The sequence below is a fragment of the Hoplias malabaricus genome, chromosome 12, assembly GCF_029633855.1.
Source record: "Hoplias malabaricus isolate fHopMal1 chromosome 12, fHopMal1.hap1, whole genome shotgun sequence".
NCBI classification, from domain to species: domain Eukaryota; kingdom Metazoa; phylum Chordata; class Actinopteri; order Characiformes; family Erythrinidae; genus Hoplias; species Hoplias malabaricus.
The window spans coordinates 35000560-35021477 of NC_089811.1; the positions used below are offsets into that span (position 1 = coordinate 35000560).

At 40.3% G+C, this 20918-nt stretch overlaps 1 protein-coding gene across 1 annotated transcript in view; it reads left to right on the plus strand.

The window, feature by feature from the left end:
- Positions 1-638: 638 nt before the first annotated feature.
- LOC136710433 (inactive dipeptidyl peptidase 10-like) overlaps positions 639-20918 on the plus strand; it is a 28548-nt gene continuing 8268 nt past the window's right edge. Inside the window, exons 1-17 of the mRNA XM_066685930.1 lie at positions 639-692; positions 2881-2995; positions 3177-3272; positions 6737-6831; positions 7028-7102; positions 7507-7559; positions 7695-7776; positions 9276-9396; positions 11042-11196; positions 14736-14833; positions 15096-15219; positions 15477-15515; positions 15654-15761; positions 18222-18313; positions 18527-18574; positions 20154-20275; positions 20852-20899. Of these exons, the coding sequence (XP_066542027.1) occupies positions 639-692; positions 2881-2995; positions 3177-3272; positions 6737-6831; positions 7028-7102; positions 7507-7559; positions 7695-7776; positions 9276-9396; positions 11042-11196; positions 14736-14833; positions 15096-15219; positions 15477-15515; positions 15654-15761; positions 18222-18313; positions 18527-18574; positions 20154-20275; positions 20852-20899 (1525 nt within the window). The remainder of the gene's footprint in view (positions 693-2880; positions 2996-3176; positions 3273-6736; positions 6832-7027; positions 7103-7506; positions 7560-7694; positions 7777-9275; positions 9397-11041; positions 11197-14735; positions 14834-15095; positions 15220-15476; positions 15516-15653; positions 15762-18221; positions 18314-18526; positions 18575-20153; positions 20276-20851; positions 20900-20918) is intronic.

Below are 20918 nucleotides of genomic sequence, written 5' to 3' on the forward strand. Positions count from 1 at the left end.
CAGTCCAAGCAGGACAGCACAGCAAAATCACCAGGATTTACCAGATTAGATGCAGCTGAAGAATGTTTTACATTGTGGATGCAGTGTTTGGTTCAGTACTTCCGAGAATTGCACATGCAATAAGTGTGTTCCCTTTGATTACAGAATAATAAACCTTATGATGTACAATGCCAAGGAATTTAAGAGGAGAGGGTATTAGCACTGATTACTATAAACAACTTAATGCTGTAACTAGTTCAACACAGTACTGAATAACTACAACCCTCTATCTCTTGTGAGACACCAAAACTACTCACAGTGATCAAAACAAGACATCTGGGTTTGTCCAATCAGAGTAAAACGTTATGAAGAGAGGCAGGAGTTTGTGCTCCACACTGAAATTGCTGTTTTTTTGGTGGGGGTGTGGGTGGGGGGGGGGTGTATTTGACTAAACTGGCAGCACAGGCTTTAAAAATATTTAAAAGCTTGTATTTATTTGAGCTAAACCTATCCACCCAACAGATAATTAGAGATCAACACAATTAAAACATAAAATACCCTTAACTGACCACCACCTGTCACTAAAAACCTGCTAACAATGTATACAGAGAAACAGATGGACTACAGTCTGTAATCTAAGAACTCCAAAGTGCACCTAGATGGTCAGCGTAGTGGATAAAGTGGACAACGCATGCAGAAACAAGGAGGTCATGGTACTGTATGTACAACATTTACATGAGCAGGATCACGCGTTAAACTAATACAGGTTGTAAACTGTGAATGCATTATTACAGAGAGGGGCAGTCATCACAGTATTCAGTATAGAGTGCAGAATGAATCTGAAAGTATTATAACAGCATCTGGTTTGGTAACAGTAATCGGAAATAGGAAATTGAAAAGTGCATATCTGTGTGTTTTTATATACTGTAAACATGGAGCTGTAAAGTTGAACTCATCATAGTTCACACAGAAGGAGATCAGTAGTGTCCCACAGCGCTCTTTAACATAGCCCAGTGTATCAGTCTTTTTCTGAATGCACTTCTGTGTTGTTTCACTGTTGTAAGCAGGGGCCGCTCTGGTTTCCTCCCATGGTTCAAAAACACACGTTGGTAGGTGGATTAGCAGCTTAGAAGTGTCCATAGGTGTGAGTGTGTGTCGCCCGGTGAAGGACTGGCGCCCCCTCCAGGGTGTGTTTCCGGGTAGGCTCTGGACCCACCGTGACCCTGAGTTGGGTAAGCGGTTACAGACAATGAATGAATGAATGAATGAATATAAGCAGGGGATGTGAGGTATTGTCCACAATGCCGAACAGTTTTAGCAGAATCACCTTTGCTGATGTTTTTTCAGGTTTATTCAGAGCCGTTTTTTGATACCGTTGCCACAACAACAGCATATATCACTTGCAACAACATACAAGAAGAATGTCCATAAGTGTTTTGTGCACACATCAAAGTCTTTCCTTGAACACTGCACAGGTGTTGAAATTCCAGTCCACTTTGTTTGTAAAAATGCACACACTGGTTCTGGTAAATACCAGCGACTTCACACGTCCACTCTTTTTTTTATTGCTGGTGACTGGTGACGGTGATTTGAACTTCCTAAAGTCCACAGCCATTCCCTTTGACTTTGTGATATTGAGCCGCATTTGGTTGAGTTTACACCAGTTGTCACCATCTTCCTGTATTCACGGTCATCATCATCTGTTCCTGGTGCACCCCACGATGCTCCCGTCATCTGAGAGACTCTGCGGATTGCACCTGTAATCAGAGGTGTACGTGTTGAACAGAATTGTAGCTATACAAACTTTTGTCAACATGCCAGGTAGTCCATTGTCCAGGAGATGATGGATTTCTCCTGCACCCAGTGGGTTTGCCCCCACTTGGCACAGTAACATTTCTGTGAGACTATGATTCCATGCAGTCTGAGGAACATTGAATTGTGCTCATGCAAAAGAATGCAGTTCCTCTGCTAAACAGCCTAATACTGAGAGTTTTTTTATCCTTGGCATTTAGTATGGTGACCTCATGCTTATGTGACCTCAAAGCTGTTTATTTTAAAATGCTCCATGTGTATTTTTATGGCTAGTTAATATTTGGTAGATCCATACATGTTCTGCATTATACCTATAATTAAACAATCAAACCTTAATGTGTGCTAAACCTGCAATTTTGTTTATTTGAATCAGTATAATTGCCACTTGTATAATGAATGCCATTGTAGCCCTCAGCAGATTCTGGCCATTGCTTTGATTGACCTACTTAAGCCTTGGTGGACCTGTTCATTTTCTCCTTCTAAGAATGGGCTTTTGTAGAGAGTGAGTTTTATATTTAAAGGCTGTTTAAAGACTGAATATATTTAATAAACCCAGAGAATGTTTTGGCCTGTTCCTCTCATGACCAATCAGGACCCTTCACTCTGTTTTCATCACAGCCAATCAGAGAGCAGGGTCAAGAGTCCTTCAGTCAGAGGCACCACTTGATGAGAACCAAGGACAAAGTCACTTTCAGAATCTGTTCCTGCATGCACACGCACACACTTTCACACGCAGACACACACACATTCAAGCATAAAGGCTGTGCGTCCCGCTTGATTTTGTGTTCAGCAAAAGACAGGGGTCCCTGATGGCACAAGTGTGAAGAGCCGGCCAGAGGGAGGAATATGGTGAGCTCTTCTGTTCTGATGAGTGGGAAAAGATGAAAGTCATCGCTAATAAAAACATCACTGCTGGACGGCAGGGAGCTAAAACATATCTGTTACTGCAGCTCATTTCAGCTGAATGAGAGAGAGGCATTAGCTCAGTCTGAACTAATTCCCTCGCTCCTTATAAAACATGACTACATTAAATCTTTCTTTTTGTCTCTCTATGTTTTTTCACTCTTTCTTTACTTGTTTCCTTTATAGGATCTGGGTGATGTGGTGGGTCCTGATAGGAACTGGAAAGGGATTGGTATCTCCCTGCTGGTAATAGCGGCAGTGCTGTCTGTGATTGGCCTCTCCATTTTCCTTCTGTCTAAAGGTCTCTTGAATACACATACACCCACCCACCCACACACATATATCTGTATATATTCATTCTTAATTTGAGAAAAAAACAATTGATTTCAAGATGTGATTCTCAAACAGAAGGCTAAAAGTGTGTGTGTGTGTGTGTGTGTGTGTGTGGGTCTTTGTGTGTGCGATATTTGGTTTTGTTTCAGATGATGGCTCTAAAGGTCTGGGATCCCATCTAACCTTGGATGACCTTTTCCTCAAAGAGTTTCAGGTTCATGCCCCTGAGGCACAGTGGATCAGTGGTGAGTGACTTCCACAAGCTCCCCATTTTATATCAGAGTGTTTGTTTATAACAGTGTGTGTGTGTGTGTGTGTGTGTGTGTGTTCAGACTAGTTTTTGTCTGAATCAAACCTCATAAACAACCTCCATCTGCTGGCATTATCAGTCTGGGACCAGAGGGTGAACACACACACACAGAGAAACACACACGCGCACAGGAAGAAGAGATGAGCCCAGATGTGTGGTGTAATTATCAGATCTCCAGACAGCTAGTGTGTCAGTGCTGAAGGATGGATCTGTCAAACCCACAGAGAGAGGAGGCGTGGGAAGAATAGCGAGAGAAAGGGACAAATGAAAGAGAGATAAATAGATAGTCATCCAAAGGATTCCTACAGAACTGTTTTTCCAAGGGCTCAATCAAAATGACAATCAGAAATCAATACAGGGAAAAGTGGTGCTTTGTATTTACATGGCTCAATTATTGCAAGGTGTTGCGTATAAACAAAATATGTTACATCAACACAACTACTGTCAAGACAGCAATTGTGTTCATGTAACACACTGTATTTGTGTGCAACCGCGCTATACATATTAATTAGAGTATAACAATTCGCTGTGCCATGAGACATACTGGTGCAAAATTATGATAATATGCATTGTCAGTACTGCACTATTGATGATGCCATCTAATGCAACTGTGTAGTTTAAGCACAAAAGTTTGCAAGCCATTCAATCGTCAATAAGCTCTCCAAGCTCTAGTGCTGATAGTTGGCTTATTATAGATCTGTTCTCTTAACTCATAGTTTGTTCAACATTTTGTACTAATGCTGAACCCAGTAACAAGACTCTAATCAAACGTTGTACTGAGTGTATAATTACGCCCACGTATTTTAATCATGAAGCAGTTTAAGCTGCAAATGTATACAGAGGTTTAGATTAATATTCCTACAGTAACTCGACATGTGATAAAGTAACAGAGTGTAACTTTCAAAAATTAGTGGTAAGCAAACATTTCAGTGTGAAAATACTTTCTGATTCATGTTATGCAGCTTGCGTGAGAGATTAATTAATGCTAATGGAATCTCTTCAGATAAACATACATGTTGATAGTGTTTATGTCTGAACTCATATGCTGTTGGTTTTGCTGGAGCTCTGCCGCCTTAATCTGTTTTACAGATCCCACAGCACCACATCCATAATGCTTCTCCCTTCTCCCTCAGACTCTATAAAACTGTTTTAATGTTGTGTGCCTGTCTCAATGCTTGTCATGCAGCTGTGTCTCTCTCTGTCGCTATAATGTTGCTTTACTTGTGTCTGTCTCAGCGGTTCTGACATTGCAGTTTACCTACTCAGTTCAGTTCATTCAGCTTTACTGGCATTTACAGTCAGTTCAGATTTACTACAGTATTACAACAAGCGTAGCAATAAAAAAAATGGCCAATCCACTTCAACAAGATTTGTTTCTGTTTTTTTTAATTACCTGCAGGGTATTTTCCACACCTTCGAAATCTTAGAGGTTCATAACATTTTCTGCTTCTCGCAATTTAAGCAATCCCAGTCATTCATTCATTCATTGTCTGTAAGCCCTTATCCAGTTCAGGGTCGCCGTGGGGCCAGAGCCTACCTGGATATCTCTGGGGGCAAGGTGGGAACACATCCTGGAGGGGGCGCCAGTCCTTCACAGGGCGACACACACTCACACCTATGGACACTTTTGAGTCCAATCCCAGTCAATGATATTCAATTATATCAATATAGGGCTCTAAGAACACCAGGGTCTTGAACATTGTCTTAGTAGTGGCATCTTCAGAGTGCCACATCCTTTGTTTGAGTTCTCACAGTGTGAGGATGGACAAATACACCTGTCCATTTTTCAGAGTGACGCTTAAGTGCATCTCTAAACAAAAATAACCATTTTTAAAATTCTTTTTATCTGCCGCCAGTAGATTTTCACAATTGTTAGAATATTTCCTGTGAAATTAATAACTTTAAAAACAAGTAGATTGATCATTTTACAATTGGAAATTAAGCAGTTATTAAATTAAGCGGTTATTAAATTAAGCGGCACGGTGGCGCAGCAGGTAGTGTCACAGTCACACAGCTCCAGGGACCTGGAGGTTGTGGGTTCGATTCCCGCTCCGGGTGACTGTCTGTGAGGTGTGTGGTGTGTTCTCTCTGTGTCTGCGTGGGTTTCCTCCGGGTGACTGTCTGTGAGGAGTGTGGTGTGTTCTCCCTGTGTCTGCGTGGGTTTCCTCCGGGTGACTGTCTGTGAGGAGTGTGGTGTGTTCTCCCTGTGTCTGCGTGGGTTTCCTCCGGGTGCTCTGGTTTCCTCCCACAGTCCAAAAACACACGTTGGTAGGTGGATTGGTGACTCAAAAGTGTCCGTAGGTGTGAATGTGTGAGTGTGTGTGTTGCCCTGTGAAGGACTGGCGCCCCCTTCAGGGTGTATTCCCGCCTTGCGCCCAAGGATTCCAGGTAGGCTCTGGACCCACCGCGACCCTGAACTGGATAAGCGCTTACAGATAATGAATGAATGAATGAATGAATGAATGATTGGTCGGACTTGCACAATACCATATCTCATGTCTGTAAACAAATATGCGCATTAAACCTGCTAGTCACTAGTAAGGATAACTGAGGAATCAAGATTTTGTTACCCACTCTGTAGGCGATGCTGTGTCATAGTAAGTGCTGCCGTACTCCCTGTGCCAGGGATAGTTTGTACTTTTTAAAGCTGTGTTACTTTTTCTATTTCAGAGAGGCATGTAAATTTGTTAGTGATGCTGTGTCTCTTTTGAACTGTGTCTTAGTTTCTCTAATGCAGTGTGTCCCTCTACCAGTTTGGCTAAAGCCTATCTAAATCTGTTCTGTCCCTTTTTCTGTATCTGCAGTCTCTCTCTCTCTCTCTCTCTCTCTCTCTCTCTCTCTCTCTCTCTCTCTCTCTCTCTCTCTCTCTCTCATGCTTGTCTCCCTCTATCCACTTCCTGGAGCCAGGAGTTTGTTGACAGGATTGTCACTTTCACTTCCTCTCGTTCCTCTCATGGCTGCCGGCTGCTTTCATGTGTCAGCCGGGCTTTTGTAGAGACACTGCGGAAATCTCATTAAACTTGGTCTTAGCGCAGAGTAGCCTCTCAGACCCTATTCTTCACGCTATTCGCAAACACACACACACAGACACACACACACATAGCTGCAAGCACACAGACACACACACATGCTCACCCACTCTCATCTCTGCCTAAAAAGTACCTCAACATACAGTTGGCCTGGTAAATACTTAATGTGTTGAGTTAAGGTGAGAGTAAAGTATTGGCCAGGGGCTGCTGGATGGCTGCATTGTGGTCTGATGGTAAAATCACTGCTGTCAAAGAGCACAGAGAAAGGAGAGCAGTCTACAGAGAAACACACTCCAACGCACTGTCAGAATGTGACAGCTCTCTTTCTCTTTTCTCTTTTTCTCTCTGACTCCTTCTTCCCTGCCCTCAGCGGTGGAGATCATCTATAAGACCAGAGACGGCAATGTTATGAAAGCAAATCTCCAGACAAGTCAGACTGAGCTGCTAATGAAGAACACTACGTTTGTGAGTAATTTGACATATTCATTAATTCTGCAGTCTGGAACGTGTTAAAGGGGGAATACTTTATAAAATGTAGAAAGCACGGTCAAAATGAACTGTAAAGAGTCAGGGTAAGTCTGACACAAGTTCCAAATCCACTCAGATTTCCTTTCAACTACATGTATACGGCTCAGGTAAAAAAAAAAATGTCGTTCTACAGGCAACATTTAAGGCTTCCAGGTTTGCAGTGTCACCAGATCTCAACTATGTTCTCCTCACATACGACATTAAAAAGGTATGTCCTAATTTTCCTTTTATTACTCTTTATTTAAGTGTGTACCATAGTTGATTTGTCTGTTAAGCAAAGTGTGCAGTGAATGTGCAAATGACCACAGATCTAGTTTCACTGTGAGGAATGTAGCAGTAGATATTGATTTAGATGCAATTTCATAGATCAATAATGTTTATGAATTGTGGTCATAACCCCAGCCCACACACACACACACACACACACACACACACACACACACACACACGCACACACACAGACAGAGCTGGATTTAAGATGCCAGTTTGTGGTTATGCACAGTGACCTAGTATTAATTCTGATCACAAAATTAGATTGATTTCAAACACACACACACACACACACACACACACACACATATATGTAACATGCTGTGATTTCATCTTTTGCAGGTGTATCAATTCTCCTTCCTTGCATCCTACCTGATTTACAATTTACACACAAGGTATATTCAATTAAACCTCACATAAACATTGAGCAGCGAATCCTTACGTTGTGTGCCTTATGTATAAGAATTAGGGATTAGTGGACCACAATCCCCTGTGTAAATGTATGTGTGTGTTTTTGTGGATGTGTACAGAGAAGTGCATGAGCTGAACCCCCCTGAGGTGTGGGATTCTGTTCTGCAGTTTGCTTCATGGGGAGCTCGAGGCCAACAGCTGGTAAGTAATTACACACTATGCATCAACACCCAGTCCTATAGAGCAGCGCAGCATAGTCAAAGCTAATCAAATGCTACACAGCACTTTGCAGCACAAACAAAGGGATCTAGAACATTTTAATACACTGTGGCCAAGCCTTTAATTATCACCTGATGCAGAAGTAGAGAGAGAAAGTAAATGAAATATTCCACACATCTGTTAATGTACTTCGCTAGTGGACTGCATGTTTTCAGTCCGCATACAAGCTGTGTTCTTGTACACAATCTCTGGTCTTTTTAGCATAGACCCAGCCACCATCTGTTTTGTAAGAGGAAAAACAAAGGTTTTTTTTATTTAACACCACATGAAGAAAAAACACGAACAAATATCAGAGTTAATGTATGCAACACAATCGGAGTTATGTCAGCTTTGCTTTGGGCGTCCTACACACATGCACACATTGAATTAGAATTGCATAACGCCACTATTATTGCAGTCTGCTTGCAGGGAAGTAATTAAGTAATCAATGACAAATGTATCTGCGTGGCTCTGATGCTTATGTGCTTGCAGATTAATTTATTGCTGTGGAACACCAGCAGCCCTGCAGATACAAGCAGCACTTTGAGAGAGAGAGAGAGAGAGAGAGAGAGACCAAGAGAGCAAGAATGTGAGACAGAGAGAGAGAGAGAGAGAGAGTGAGACCAAGAGAGCAAGAGTGTGAGAGAGAGAGATTAAGTTATTCATGAACATTTTTGCATAACTCTGTGTGCGATTGCATCAGATGAAGTTTCTAGCTCAGCTTCTCCATTTTATTGCTGTTTCATATCTCTGGCTCTTTTCCCCTATTACATTATAAAAAAGGTAAGTGTCAATCAGTAATGAAGAACACAAATATATAAAAAATATGTCAGATTTTCCATTAAATGTGTAAAACCGTATTCAAACGATATAATCGTAATTTAAAATTTGTTTTCTGTGTTTACGACACCAAATTGTTGAAGAAGCAGCTACAGAATAATTCTAATACGACATTTCAACTTCATTATGCTTTTAAAATGTCGTAGCTGCAGATGAACCTGCAGTAACCCAGAAAAATATAATGTCAAGAATGAAATTCTGTTGAAACATCTGCTCCTTCCTATTTAAATCCACCCACAGTCCACATGGTGTAATATTACTGACACAGATAAAGGACATTTATCCAGACACAGCAGAATATTTCCATTATCAAACCTGGAAAATTATTTCTTCACTAAAACAACCCTCAATGCTTTGTATTTAAAAAGTACTAATGACCTCTCATAGCAGATATATTGATAAGAAGGTTCTGTAAATTGATAATTATAATTTATCACGTTCTGGTGTCTAGGTCATAACTTTTCCATTTGAAATCTTTTTTTGAAAAAGTGTATTTTGCATACTTAACATTTCCTCCTCCTCTTTTTCTTCTTTTCCTTTACTTCTTTGTCTTCTATCTCTGTGTCTTCTTGTTCTTTCTTCCCACTTCACATTTCTTTTAGATTTACATCTTTGAGAATAACATTTATTATCAGTCAGAGGTAAAAAGCAGCTCACTGAGACTGACATCATCAGGGCGAGACGGGCTGGTGTTTAATGGCATCCCAGACTGGCTCTATGAGGGTAAACACTGAACGTTTCTAAAAACATATACACGAGCACATTTTACCAACCAAATATCACTATGTTATATGCCCTTTGCTTGTGGAATTAATAATTTTCCTTAATAAAACCATTACACATCTTGGCTTTCCAGGTCTTAACATCAAGCTTAAATCCTTTTCTGTGTTACCATAGCAACACTTCACTCTGTCCACTTCCTGCAACTCAAATGTGTCGTGTGTGATGATTGTCTCAGACCTAGAGTACACTGACCATTGCCTTAGTAATGTACACATTGATTTGCTGTTTAATTGAACACAAACTGATTTATTAACATACATCATAATCAATATATCACTAAACAGTATGTCAGAATTAACAGTGTAGTGTGCACCCTGGACATTCAATGAAGGACATGTTTTAATAAAGGAAAAATGTTATTATTAATACAGTTAAAATCCTACAGCAAGTCCAATGTGATTTGGAGAGTAATATTAAACACTGCTGGAACTACAATATTATTGCGCTCCAGCTGTTTTGCAATATGGCATTTTATATTGTACAGGGCGATTTTAATATGTAACCATAGTTGTGTTAAATCACTGATTCGGTACTCAGTGAGAACCTAACTGTGCACGTCATTTCAATCAGGCTAAAAAGACAGTTTAGAAATTGGGATAATAGATATGTTTGTGTTTGTATGTGGGTGAAAAACAGCACAAGGGGGTGTAATAACAGTGTACCTGCAATATCTGATGTACCAATTTATTCCAATTCTAGACTTCATCGCCTGATTAATGTTCATACTCCCACACCTGCACCTGCCTAATACATTACCTTCTCAATATGCGCTGACTTTTTCTTTTCTATGAACTGAAATAGCCCTCTCTCGTTTTCTTTGCGTGTTTATTTAACCTTTAAGGACAAATTCTTATATGAAATAGTGGCCTACCAAACACCGAAAGTCCCGAAATTATTAAAATGTCAAACAGGTACAAGAATCACTGCAAACAATCTATGATGTGATCTCTAAAAGCAGAGCTTTGTTTGTGGTTGCAGTCGGAATGATGAAAATTCGAGGGTCTTTTGAGATTTAAAGGTCTTCAACTAGAGATATTGGGTTGACAAGGTGTTGTATGGGACAAACACTGACTGCAGTAATTGGTCTATAAAGGGGTGTTTGGACTAGTAGAGATTTTTTAAAACACATGTGAACCAATATGTTTTACAGTGATTTTCCAAAGAGGGCTATTTAATTTTTTAATTACATTATTAATGGGCATGGGTGATAAAATGTATAGCAGAATGGTAGAGAGGGTTTTAAACACAATTTTGCTCACATTGTGTGTCTAAAATCAAGGGAGAGTATCTGATTAAGATAAAGTCTTAAAGACAGTAACCTGCTCCAACACTGTACCATCAAATGTGGTGATCCCCAGTGTAGATAGGGGCTCTGTTCCCTTCAGACCAAACCACATAATAGTAAACACTGTAAATACTGATTATATTATAATTATATTATATTTTCAAAAGTATCAGCATTAAATATCTTTAAAGAGGAAAATAAATTGTATTGAGCTTTAATATTGATCTGACAATAGATTAATGCGGTGTAAATCGGTACTATTTAGAGTATTTGTATGGTTTTTTTTGGATTGGTTAACAGTGGAGGTGCTGCACTCACCAGTGGCCCACTGGTGGTCTCCAGAAGGGTCCAGTCTAGCCTTCCTGACCATCAATGACACACTTGTGCCAAACATGTTGCTGCCACGATTTACTGGATCTCTCTACCCACAAGGAGTGCACTATCCTTACCCAAAGGTAAACACACGTACACACACACACACACACACACACACACACACACACACACATTCAGTTGAGTCAATATGGAAATACTCCAACATGAAATTTGGTTGCAGTTAACAGCAAATATCAGTAACAGTTTACAAACAGTTTTGTAAGTCATCCAACTTCCTCGGGTAATTACTGCTATGCAAATGAGAGTCCTTGGAAAAGACATTACCTCCCATTTCCAGACACTCTGAGAATCATATGTGCTAAAAATAGGAATGTAAATATGCAGGGTGTTTAAAAAGTAGCTCTATATTTTAATACCCATTCCCATATTATAAGGTTTACCTGAAAGGTCTTAATGTACACAGTAACATGTAACAAACTCTGTAACAGTAACACACTGTCACACTGATTCCTCAGATATGTACACACTAGATGGGGGGTGAAACAATGCCCAAAAATTCTATATTTAATATGCAATAAGGTTGTGTACAGTATGTGAATGTGTGTAATGGGAGTGTCTGAACTCATGCCTTGCGTTCACGTGTTAAAGCTAATGCTAATGTACTTTTGCACTATGATGACTATTTTCAGGTTTTTAAAATGTTAAATCCTGGGAGGGGGCGACACGGTGGCGCAGAAGGTAGTGTCGCAGTCACACAGCTCCAGGGGCCTGGAGGTTGTGGGTTCGATTCCTGCTCCGGGTGACTGTCTGTGAGGAGTGTGGTGTGTTCTCCCCGTGTCTGCATGGGTTTCCTCCGGGTGACTGTCTGTGAGAAGTGTGGTGTGTTCTCCCTGTGTCCGCGTGGGTTTCCTCCGGGTGACTGTCTTTGAGGAGTGTGGTGTGTTCTCCCTGTGTCCGCGTGGGTTTCCTCCGGGTGACTGTCTTTGAGGAGTGTGGTGTGTTCTCCCTGTGTCCGCGTGGGTTTCCTCCGGGTGCTCCGGTTTCCTCCCACGGTCCAAAAACACACGTTGGTAGGTGGATTGGCGACTCAAAAGTATCCGTGAGTGTGAGTGAATGTGTGTCTGTGTTGCCCTGTGAAGGACTGGCGCAGCCTCCAGGGTGTATTCCCACCTTGTGCCCAATGATTCCAGGTAGGCTCTGGAACCACCACAACCCTGAATTGGATAAGCGCTTACAGATAATGAATGAATGAATGAATCCTGGGAGGGTTTTAATGTCATTTGATGTTTTTAATGCTGATGTTCAATAATGTCTTAATTCTGAGGTCTTTTCATCGTCTGCACTGTTGCGTTGGTTCATATGAACAGAAGTGGCTATTTCAATGCCTACCACACGGATATCGTACAAAGTAAAATAATGAATAAGGCAAATCCTGCAACAAATATCTTTTCTAAAAAGCCGAAGCACATGCGTAACCCAAGCCCCAACCTCTTAACTCAAAGTGTTTTGTTTTTTTAAATGCTTAATATTTATCTCTGACAGTGCTTTCTACTAACGATGATAAATGAGATAAGCTCAGATGAGAGCGGTGGTGTCTGAAATAGTTTAAAAATGCAATAATTTTTTTCAAATCAGATTTTTCATTGCATATTGAAAACATTACAGCCATTACACACACACACTTAAATTTCTCTGACTGAACTCTCCTTGGAACTAAGGAAGAGTGCAGACAGATGGAGCAGGTGATATTAATATTGTACATCCTTTCACCTTTTAGCTCAGCAAAATTCTATCCTGTTTTATTTATGCAGCTGCGTTCCGCATGCAACTGAATGGAGCAGCAAACACACAAAAGCCAATTCACATAATCAGAGGGTTTTCATATTTCACGTTTAGATTGGACAGCCAGATGCGATTAATTTAGAATAAATATGCCTTTCAGACCAAGGGCACAGGATCCAATTACAGCATTCATTACCACACACACACACACACACACTCGCAAATAGAAATGCTAAAAGAGATTTTAAGGGGATTTGATGATGAAAATACTCTTTTTCTTCATCTTTTCTTTCATTACACAATCATTTAACCCCAAAAAATCCTTCCAAGAAAAATGATAGAATAATGCGGCTTTAGTGGATTGTAAGGGATTGTACAAATCTTTTTCTGAGAGCTGTAGACAATGTCTGTGTTTGTTTGTGAGTGCATGACTATTTGGCTAAGAACAGAAACTCATCTTCCCATCTTCCTCTGAGACAAAAACAAGCCTAATGATACAACAGTGGGCTACCACAACTACACACAACAGAAAATAAAATCACACACACACACAAACACACACACAACTGAGAACATGCATTACATAGGAAGATTCGCCTCCAGAGAGAGAGAGACAGAAGGTTATTTCTGCGAATCAGTCTGATTGCTGCTGTCACGTTGGGTAACTGTCAGTAGAAAAGAGAGAGAGAGTGAGTAAGTGTGTGTGAGAGAGAGAGAGAGAGAGAGAGAGAGAGAGAGCATTAATTTATACCGTATGTTCCAAAGTTTGTAGACATCTGCATCTAGTGAATCCAAATCTTCTAAATCTTATTTAGGGTGTTGATACAGAGTTGGTCCACTTTTACTTCTGTAACAGTCTCTGAGGGATGATTTCACAAAATATATATTAAAAATATTAGATTTGATTGTATTCAGCAGGGGCGGGACCTGGAGGTTGTGGGTTCGATTCCCGCTCTGGGTGACTATCTGTGAGGAGTTGGTGTCTTCTCCCCGTGTCTGCGTGGGTTTCCTCCGGGTGACTGTCTGTGGGGAGTGTGGTGTGTTCTCCCTGTGTCTGCGTGGGTTTCCTCCGGGTGACTGTCTGTGAGGAGTGTGGTGTGTTCTCCCTGTGTCTGCGTGGGTTTCCTCCGGGTGACTATCTGTGAGGAGTTGGTGTGTTCTCCCTGTGTCTGCGTGGGTTTCCTCCGGGTGACTATCTGTGAGGAGTTGGTGTGTTCTCCCTGTGTCTGCGTGGGTTTCCTCCGGGTGACTATCTGTGAGGAGTTGGTGTCTTCTCCCCGTGTCTGCGTGGGTTTCCTCCGGGTGACTGTCTGTGAGGAGTGTGGTGTCTTCTCCCTGTGTCTGCGTGGGTTTCCTCCGGGTGACTGTCTGTGAGGAGTGTGGTGGGTTCTCCCTGTGTCTGCGTGGGTTTCCTCCCACAGTCCAAAAAAACACGTTGCAGGTGGATTGGCGACTCAAAAGTGTCCGTAGGTGTGAGTGAATGTGTGTGTGTGTGTGTGTGTGTGTCTGTGTTGCCGTGTGAAGGACTGGTGCCCCCTCCAGGGTGTATACCCGCCTTGCGCCCAATGATTCCAGGTAGGCTCTGGACCCACCGCGACCCTGAATTGGATAAGGGTTACAGATAACAAATGAATGAATTTATTCAGCAGTAGGAGACGTATTCATGTAATAAGTTACTGGTGTGAGATGATTCATTCTGGATCATAAACGTTCCAGTTTATCGTTTGCGTTTATTGGACAATTCTCCATCACTCCACAGCACTCCAGATGCATGTGCTGGGGGGCTTTTCTATAGAGACTATGCAATATGTGTTTGTAATCACATGTGTGAGAGGTTTGCTCTGTCTGTGTGTGTGTGTGTGTGTGTGCGTCTCAGGTTGGCCAGATAAACCCAACAGTGAAACTGAGTGTAGTTAATCTGGATGGCTCTTCATACACCAAAGAGCTACTACCACCAAGCAGCCTGGAGAAAAGGTATTGCAAACACAGAAAAATTTAATTCATAATATTGCATATTAATGGCATAATTAGATCCAGTTTATTGATGTATTAGCCAAATTCATTAGCCAAGTATGAACTGCTTTAGTGGAATACTCACACAATGTTAGTCAATGGTAGAGAATAAATAATGAAAATAGATATGTGTTGAAGTATTTGAAAAACACCACGTATCTAAATATTATGGCAGTATGTTTGTATACAGGATTGTAATTGGTTGTCTGTATGTATTTGCCAGTGAATACTATATTAGCATGGTGAAGTGGGTGACTGAGGAGTGTGTGGCTGTTCGCTGGCTGAACAGAGCTCAGAACACATCTATCCTCTCACTGTGCTACATCCACACTGGAGACTGTGTACGGGTGCGTGATCTCTAATAGACCAAGGCACACACAAACATACAAATAAGCAAGCAAACAAAACACACTCATGTCACACATACGCATACACAAACAGACTCACACAATAACAAGCAAAGATATGATATGATAGCTCATGTTCACAAACACACACACACAAATAATTGCTCTTGTTGACTGAAACACAATCATACACACACATAGTAGCACATCTTAATTGATTGAATGTAACTCTCACTCCTGTGCTTTTTTCACTGCAGAAACATGTTGTAACTTCAGACAAGTGGATAGACCAGCAGGTAAGAGGGAGAAACCTAAACACTCATGCTTCAATATTTAAAGATTCTTAAACTTAGATTAAAGTTCTTTAACTTGATCTTATTTCAGATTTTTGAGTAGACAGATTTAATCAGTGTCCCGCTCTGTGATTGATGCAGAATGAAGAACCTGTGTTTTCTAAAGACGGAGCAACATTTTTCATGACATTACCCATAAAGCACGGCAGCCATGGATCCTTTCGACACATCACCATGATGTCAGAGCAGGTAAAGACACTGTCTGGTGTTTAATCTCAAACTCAAAAGCTGCATATTTGAAGAAAGATGATTCGTTCTCATGAATGTAGACCACCGCACTGACTGTTCCCTGAGAAACACTCAACACATTATAATTATCAGCCACATGAGCTGAACTGGATTAAACATAATACAAACCGGATTCCAAAAAAGTTGGGACACTAAACAAAATGTGAATAAAAACTGAATGCAATGATGTGGAGATGGCAAATGCCAATATTTTATTCAGAATAGAACATAAATGACAGATCAAAAGTTTAAACTGAGAGAATTTATCATTTTAAGGTAAAAATATGTTGTTTCATAATTTCATGGCGTCAACAAATCCCCAAAAAGTTGGAACAAGGCCATTTTTTACCACCGTGTGGCATCCCCCCTTCTTCTTACAACACTCAACAGCAATTGTTCCAGATTCTCTGAATATTTTGATGATGTTATGCACGGTTGATGATGATAACTTAAAAGTCTATGCTATTTTACGCTGGGTAACACCATTCTGGTATCGCTGCACTATCTTTCTGCACAACAATGGTGGAATTGGTGATCCTCTTACCATCTTGGCTTCAGAGAGACACTGACACTCTGAGAAGCTCTTTTTATACCCAATCATGTTGTCAATTGACCTAATTAGTGTTAATTGGTCTTCCAGCTGTTTGTTATATGCTTAATTTCCTTTTTCCAGCCACTTATTGCTACTTGTCCCAACTTTTTTGGGATTTGTTGACACTGTGAAATTTTGAATCAACATATTTTTCCTTTAAAATGTTACATTTACTCAGATTAAACTTCTGATCTGTCGTCTATGTTCTATTACGAATAAAATATTGACAATTGCCATCTCCACATCATTGCATTCAGTTTTTACTCACAATTTGTTTAGTGTCCCAACTTTTTTGGAATCCGGTTTGTATACAACATGTATACAACACAGGACCCTGCAAAAATGTTACTAAAAACAGAATGCAATGGTGTGCAAATCATTTAGACCCTTTACGTTTCATTGAACCTAGTACAAAGACAATATTTAAAATGTCGACACTGAGATTTTTGTTGTTTTTTTGAAAAATATTTGCCCATTTTAAATTCGATGCCAGCAACATTTTGGAACAGGAGCATGTTTACCACTGTCTTGGGTCACCCATCTCTTTTAACAACACTCTGTGACCTGAGACCAGTACCTGTAATTTTAAAATATATATGTTTTCCTGTTTTGGCTTGTCATATAATTCAAATCTCCATTACTGAGTTTTTCATTTCATAATGCACCAAACATTTTTCAAAGCATGACAGGATTGGTTTAGCACCCAGCTGCTGTAATTCATGCAGAATGTGGAGTGACCTTGTTTTACTGAAATAAACAAGGCCTTCCCAGAAAAAGACGTTGTCTGGATGACAGAATGTTGCATCAAAAGCTGTACATTTCATTCAGCATTAACGGTGCGTTGACAGATGTGCAAGTCATCTATGCCATGTGAACATGTGTGATGGTCCCTCTCTTCTTAAGCCCAGAGGATGCAGCATCCATGATTCCAAAAAACAATTTCAGTCTTTGATTTGTCACAACCCTTTTGGGATATGTTGTAGGCATTGAATCTTTTTTTCCCTTATTTTCAAAAACTAAATGTGATTCAGGAGTTTGTATGGCACGCTCCTGAGAGGGATTTCCTCTCGGACTTGGATCCGGGCTTCAGTGATTTTCCAGATAGTCTGTGGCACTATTTGGCAGCGTGAGATGCAAAGATACATAACGTCTCTGAGGTTCTCTATTGGATTCAGGTCTGAGGAATGTGAGAGCCAATGATATCAATGCTTTCATCATTCAGGAACTGCCTACACACTCTGGCCACAAAAGGTTTGGAATTACGCTGCACCAGAACAAACCAAGGGCCCACTGCATCAGCATAGGTTCAAACAATGGCTCATCCCCGATACCTAACAGCAGTCAGGGTACTGTTGGCTGTCATAAGTAATGCTTGTGCAACCCTTAATGGATATACCTCTTAAGACCATCAATGATCCACCGATAAATCAGTCATGCTGGAAGGTGTTACAGGCAGAGTAACATTCACCACGGTTTCTCCAGAGTTTTTCACCTCTGTTACATCCACTCAGTAGGAACCTGCTCGTTTCTGTATTGAGAATATTGCTAGCGAATGCTTTCTTGTGTCAGCACCTATGAGCCATCCTGGTGGAGCTGGAATACCCATGCAACCTGAATGGTCTGCAGGTACAAAGCCAGTAATGACAAGGACATTAGCAAAATGCAAAGCTAGAAAACATCAGAGCGCAAAATACTGCGTTGTAATATTGTAAGAAAGTGATTTATATCCTAACATACTCTTAGTATAATGCACTATAGAACTGATAAACCATTCTGTTATAGCCAGTAACTGTGTTCATTGTGTGACTATTGCTCTATCCTGTGATTAGGACACAGGCACAGAGGTCAATATACGACACCTGACTTCTGGAAGCTGGGAGGTCACTAAAATCATGGCCTATGATCAGAGCCTGAACACTGTGTAAGCAGCACACACACATTTGCAGATTTGAACCCCTTCTCTGTCTATGCATCCATCTTTGTTTATCTGTTTTACACCCCCTTCATACACACACACACACACACACACACACACACACACACATTCACACACACTCACACACACACATAGACAATATGTCATGATCATATTCTGTGTCGCTAATATTCTAAATGACATTTATCTTCTCTGCAGTTATTACCTCAGCACCGAGGGTGGGGCCTCTCACAGGCACCTGTACAGGTGAGTACACATTTATCAACTGTATCCTCTTTCTGCAGGCACTCTAGTGGCAGGTTCATAGTATGGAAAAACGGTGACTTTTTGATCTGCTAGAAAGCAAGAAGGGGTGATAGGGAAGGGTTGAAATCTCCTGTGAAATATATTCAGACAACTGTGCTTAGAGAAAAAGCACTTTTCCAATTTTTTCTAGCAAGAGAAAATTCATTCATGGCTGACGTGCTTTGAGCAAGGCTCCTAACCCCCACACTGCCTTCCGGGTGCAGAGGTGGTTGGCAGCCCTCTGCTCCTGTTATGTGTGTGTTCACTGCCCCTAGTGTGTGTTTGTGTGTCCACTGCCATGGATAGGTCATATGCAGATTTTCCCTAAGGGGATATAGGTGTTTTCTTCTTCTTCTTCTTCTTCTTCTTCTTCTTCTTCTTCTTCTTCCTCTTCTTCTTCTTCTTCCTCCTCTTATTCTTTTCCTTCTTCTTCTTCTTCTTCTTCCTCTTCTTTTCCTTCTTCTTCTTCTTCATCTTTTTCATCTTTTCCTTCTTCTTCATCATCTTCTTTTTAATCTTCTTCTTCTTTTTCTTTTTCCATCTTCTTCTTCTTCTTCTTCCTCTTCTTCTTCTTCTTCCTCCTCTTATTCTTTTCCTTCTTCTTCTTCTTCTTCTTCCTCTTCTTTTCCTTCTTCTTCTTCTTCATCTTTTTCATCTTTTCCTTCTTCTTCATCATCTTCTTTTTAATCTTCTTCTTCTTTTTCTTTTTCCTTCTTCTTCTTCTTCTTCTACTTTTTCCATCTTCTTCTTTTTCATCTTCTTCTTCTTCTTCTTTTTCCATCTTCTTCTTTTTCATCTTCTTCTTCTTCTTCTTCTTTTTCCATCTTCGTCTTCTTCTTCTTTTTCCATCTTTGTCTTCTTCTTTTCCTTCTTCTTCTTCATCATCTTCTTCTTCTTCTTCATCTTCTTCTTCATCATCTTCTTCATCATCATCTTCTTCTTCTTCATCATCTTCTTTTTCTACTTCATCATCTTTTTCTTCTTCTTCTTCTTCTTCTTCTTCTTCTTCTTCTTCTTTTCCTTCTTCATCACCATCTTATTCATCATCATCTTCTTCTTCATCTTCATCTTCTTCTTCTTCATCATCTTCTTCTTTTTCTTCTTTTTCATCTTCTTCTTCATCTTCTTTTTCATCTTCTTTTTTTTCTTCTTCTTCTTCTTCTTCTAATGTCAAGAATTTTCTTTTATACACAAAAGCCAGTTTGCATGTCATTACTTTCATAATCCCATAATTTACCTACTGGTTTCATAGTAGTTACCAAATTATTTATTGTGGTTAATGAATTTAATTCCTAAGATTAATGAGGGTCAAATAGGCTTAGGGCCAGTTTCACAGACCCTGGAGTAAAAAGAATTTACGATGATGAATCACCATTTTAATGCAATTTAGTCCAGCACTAAACATTAATTCATGTCCAGGCCAAAAAAGGAACTATAGAACTTTCACTATTGCATAATTGCACTAGTATAAATTATGTAAAATATATTATTACCTTTCATAATTACACCACTGACATGACATTTTAATCTGTGTCTATAGAGTGAGCACTGTGGATCCATTTCATCGCGAGTGTTTGACATGTTCTCTGTTCAAACCTCTGTGCTCCTACTATGATGCTTCCCTGAGCCCAGATTTACAAGCAGTAATGCTGCACTGTGCAGGTGCGTCTCACTTCTCCACTGTAAAACCCACACACACACACACACACCATATATCCAAATGTACCCAGACATCATTCAAATGAGTGAACTCATCTTGATCACTGTGCACTCATTAAAGACAAAATAGGACAGCATTGCTAAGAAAATGGCAATGGTGCCTAATGTCTATGCCTAAAATCATTATGTCTTAGAGGGCTATAAAGCCCTCTAGCGTGGAGCTGTAGAGCAGTGGAACTGCATTCTTTAGAGTGATGGATCACCATTTACTGATCTGAAATAGTGTCCACATTATCCAACATTACTATCTGCCATCACTAATGTTTTTGTGGCTGAATGCAATCAAACTCTCATAGAAATGTAGTATAGAGCCTCCAAGGAGTGCATAGAGGCTGTTTCTGCAGCAAACAATGAACATCTATTTCCCTATTGTACATCCACTTGATGAAATAATTAGGAAGATTTACAAGACCTTACGTACTTTTCTGATTTTTAAGATTTTAAGTGAGTTGACTATTTTACTATTTAACACACCACATGTTCTTCGTGAGTTATTGTTGGTGTTTTGTTATTGCTCAGGGCCGGGTGTTCCCAAAACTACTGCACACCATCTAAGCAACATCACTCGTAAGTATTAAACACACAC